Here is a 4,232-nt window from a genome sequence, read left to right on the forward strand (position 1 = left end):
GCGGCTCGGGCTGGGCCGTGCTCGGTGTTGCAGCGGCGGCCCCTCCGCTGCGGGCCGGGTACGGGTACGGGTACGGGTACGGGCTCGGCTCCGCTCCCTGCCCGCTCCTCAGCCCCCGCGCCGCCCCCGGGGCCGCCTCAGCCCGTCCGGCTCCGCGGGCGGTGACGGAGCTGAAAGCGTCACCTCTGTCTCTCCGCCAGGTGCGCGGCCTCYGCCCGCCCGAGGGGCCGCCCTCAGGTTGTGCGGGACGCGGGTGCCTCAGGAGGGCATCAACAAGCCCGTCCTAGAGCGCATCATCCGCGTGGACCATGCCGGCGAGTTCGGGGCCAACCGCATCTACGCGGGGCAGATGGCCGTGCTGGGCAGATCGAGTGTGGGACCCGTCATCCAGGTGAGCCATCCCATCCCGCTGCTTCTGCTTCATTTGCGTTTCATTGACAGCGGCCGGGTGACAGGCAACGAGCATAGCCTTCATGGCACCATTGTCCGTGTTTTTCTAAGCACTTGCAAACGCGTGGGTTTTTAAAGAGCTGTGGGATTACCTGGCGAGGGAATTACCAGTGCTGCAGTATCTGTGGTGTTGTCCTGTTTTGCAAACATTTTTATGTTGCCTTCTTGTAACTATTCTCATCTGCCCTTTTCATATAACGACCTGCATCTGCCTTTCTCCTCTGTGATGTTGTAGTGTTATTGCATCAGCTRTCACAGCAGGTGTGGCCTCAGCTGTTTCTTAGTTTTATTGGCAATTTTACCTCTTGTGGTTTTATGCTTCACTGTGATCTGGCGCTTTTGCAGCAAATGTGGAATCAAGAAAAAGACCACCTGAAGAAGTTCAGTGAACTTATGGTTGCATATAGAGTTCGACCAACTGTTTTATTGCCTTTCTGGAATGTAGCTGGYTTTGTTTTAGGTGAGTTTGTATAATTACTATTGTTGTTGTTCTGTGAAGGCTTCAGTTGTATGAAATGATTGGTATTGCTTCAGATTTCATTGTAGTGTGTGTCTGGTACCCCAATCACAGGGGCTGGAAGTGCTTTACTKGGAAAGAAGGGTGCAATGGCTTGCACAGTGGCTGTGGAAGAGAGTATATCGGAGCACTACAACAACCAGATCCGAACTCTAGTGGAAGAAGATCCAGAAATTTACAAAGAGCTATTGCAGGTATTTAACTATGACTTWAAAAGTAGTTTAACAAATTAATTGAGTCATCTGATGGGATTTAGTCTTTTAAAAGTAATGTGCTCATAAAATTTACAGTAGATCTTTTTGTTGTGTCACATAGAATGCTGAAGTCAACAGAAAGTATTAAAAATAAACGATGCTTTTTCCTTCATGATGACTAAAYTGATCAAACACCACAATTAAAACGTTTGTTGGGTTATCTTCAGCATGCTTTCAGTAATTCACCGTTTCCTCTTTGAGTGGAAGAATTGTGCTTTAAGTTTGATTAATTTTAGCTGAAAGGAAGGGTCTAGAGGGGAGACAAAAGGAGGAAATACGATTGTATGGTAGCTGTGTTGCCCTCCTGTGAGGGCATTCAAGTASCTTCTCATGCTCCTYAACCTGTCGGGCCCAGAGTGGCACCCMGTGCTTGGGCTGAGCTCAAGGTGAGCCCCTCTCCTGCCMCACTGCCCGCTCTGGTTTGGTGCAGCCCAGGGTGGGGTTTGGGCTCCTGACTGCTTGGATCACACTGAGCCCACTGCTAAGCAGCACCCTGCTCCTGTTCTAGTCCTGGAGGCTGCTTGGAGCTTTTAAGCAACTGATGTTTGTCAGCTCTGTGAGAAAATAAATTCCTAGGCATTTTAGGCATCAAAYTGGACACATTCCTGTAGGGTATTTCTGGGAGATTGGCCTGTTTTTACATGCAGCACATGGAGCTGGTTCATTTCCAGTCTTGCTGGCTGACAGTGTGTTCAGTTGTGTGTAGTGTAATGTAGCAAAATCTGATTATTCCAGATGCATCCTTTTGTTACAGAAATAGTATCTGAAGTAACTGAAGTTGTGCAGAGGTCCACAAGGGAAATAGCATCCCTGAAGATAATGATATAATGAAATAGGTAGAGATGGCACAAAATAAAGAGAAAAATCTACGCCGTGAGTTTATTCMCAGTCAGTGTGAGGAAACTAAAAGCAGCATGAAGCTGTTGGACAGGGACAGTGCCTAGGTGTCTGTAAGTGCTGAGCACTTCATTAAGCAGTCCTGGTTATCTGCAGGCAAGAGAAAATCCTTTAAGCCTATTTGAAAAATTAGGAGACAATTAGAGTGTGCTAAAGTGGACAAAAGCCYGGTTGGCTTACAGGGAAACACTCTTACTAATTGGAAAGGCGGGGATCTTAATTCCATTATTCAAATTGTCAGAATAATGTAGGTGTGCGAAACTAGGGTTAAAAGTTACTATGACTAGGATTTTTTTAAACTGTGAAACACAGCAGCTTGAACTTAAAGATGTTTTTGGAGCTCACTAAAAGAACTTTAGGTTAGGGGAATGCTGTAAATAATTCTGTTCTTGCTGAATTGGAGGTTCAGGTTTTTGAGAGACTGTGGCTTGCCATGGTGTACGCAATGGTCYAGAGCATCTGGTTTTGTGCAATAGCTGCCTTGCTTGCTCTGCAAAGTAGAGTCAGTAATTGCTCTTTTTAAAGGTAATAAAGCAATTCCGGGATGATGAGCGGGAGCACCACGACATTGGGATTGAGCACGATGCAGAAGCTGTAAGTAGAATGTTCATGCTGTCAGTGAGATGTAGATGTGCTTCTACCTTCCTTACACAGAGATTGGGATGTGGTTCTTTGAGAAGCAGAAAATAAGGCTCTTGATACTCTTTCCCTAAGAAACACATAAGAAAGTCCTGCATGTTATAACTTYCTTTTTTCTAGAACTGAACTGAATCTGTTGAAAGTCATGTCGAGTGATAAAGTGAGGCTTTCTTTCCCTAAGAARTGTTCTCTGCAAATTTTTAGGTTTTCTTTTAATTTGAGTTTAGATGAAATATTTTTGAAGATAAGGCTAGTAAGTGCTATACAGCTGGGAACTAATGGTATTGTCTTGTTAGGAAGTGTGAAATRCTTAACTAAATTCTATACTCCCTTGGATACTCTGTGGGGAATGTGTGACTTCTCTCCTGTTTTTCTTTCAACTTACATTTGCATAGAAAAGGAATTATTTTGCAAAGTTGATAAAARTTTAGTTTTCTCTAGGATAGATTAGACTGCAGATACAGGTGGAGTTTTCTTTGTGTGCTCTGTTTTTACTTTGATTTTTTTAATAGCGCTTACTGTTCTTTATCACAGACTGGTTTAAGTGAAACACTTCAGTAGATGTATTTAATCTTTTATTCTCTTTGCAGACACCAGCTTATTCTGTTTTGAAGACAGCCATACAACTTGGATGCAAAGCTGCAATATTTTTATCAGAACGAATTTAGTTGTATTTTCCATAATAGTTGTATTTTCCATAATAGTTGTAGCAATAAACTGTGACACAAAAGTGTATGGAAATTGTGGAAGACTAAGCTATTTTATTCAGCCTTTTAAAATTTTCTGCACTAAGCACTTGATTCAGCCATCCTTTGTCACATTGAGTACTCATTTAAAATGTGTAATAAAAATAATATAAGTCTATATTAATGTCAGTTGACATTATTTAGTGAGCAGGATATCCTGTATATGGGACATTCTGCAGTGAGTGTTTAGATAACATCGATTTAAACAATGAGTGATTTAAACAATGGTAGTAAAAATTGATGTTATTAATTCTCTCTGGTCACAATTTTGAAGTCATGTTTATTAGTGTGCAACCTATTATTTTTCTTGAGTACACAACTGCTATTAAAAACTTCATAAAGCTGAGCAACTCTGGGATGTCTCCCATCTCTGATGTATACAGCATTTTTCCCAGAGACTCACCCTGTGCTCAGGGAGTCAGGAAGCAGCAAAGGTCCCAGGAAAAAGGCAATTGGCCATTTTTATCAGCCCCAGGCTCTACAGATTTCRCCTTGCCTCTGGCTGAGGAGAAGAGAAAGGACTAGCTGGTAATTTAAACAGTATATGGATTCATTCTGGTTCTGATTTTAAGGTCACATTGTTAGGGTACAACCTRTTACCCTGCAGACTGAGAGAGTGCCCCAGCACTGCCTGGGCAGGTGGAAGCCCCTGCTGAGCTGGTGTTTGCACTGCCAGGCACACACTCTCAGCCAGGGGGTCCCTGGGCTGTCCCCCTGCCTGGGGTGACA

At 43.7% G+C, this 4,232-nt stretch overlaps 1 protein-coding gene across 4 annotated transcripts; it reads left to right on the forward strand.

Moving 5' to 3' along the window:
• Positions 1 to 6: 6 nt before the first annotated feature.
• On the forward strand, positions 7 to 3,442 carry COQ7 (coenzyme Q7, hydroxylase). 4 transcript variants are annotated; one of them, XM_057384165.1, is made up of 6 exons: positions 7 to 82; positions 201 to 391; positions 796 to 910; positions 1,022 to 1,161; positions 2,644 to 2,712; positions 3,348 to 3,442. In XM_057384165.1, the coding sequence occupies exons 2-6, from the start codon at positions 350 to 352 to the stop codon at positions 3,423 to 3,425; spliced, it is 444 nt and encodes a 147-aa protein (XP_057240148.1). In that variant the 5' UTR covers positions 7 to 82; positions 201 to 349; the 3' UTR covers positions 3,426 to 3,442. The 4 variants fall into 4 exon arrangements, with proteins under 4 accessions (XP_057240148.1, XP_057240149.1, XP_057240150.1 ...); XM_057384166.1 differs by having other exon boundaries at positions 7 to 76; XM_057384167.1 differs by having other exon boundaries at positions 7 to 70.
• The last annotated feature ends 790 nt before the right edge of the window (positions 3,443 to 4,232 follow it).

Source organism: Malurus melanocephalus, unplaced genomic scaffold (assembly GCF_030028575.1).
Source record: "Malurus melanocephalus ecotype Western Australia unplaced genomic scaffold, MMel_1.1 scaffold_689, whole genome shotgun sequence".
Classification (NCBI taxonomy): domain Eukaryota; kingdom Metazoa; phylum Chordata; class Aves; order Passeriformes; family Maluridae; genus Malurus; species Malurus melanocephalus.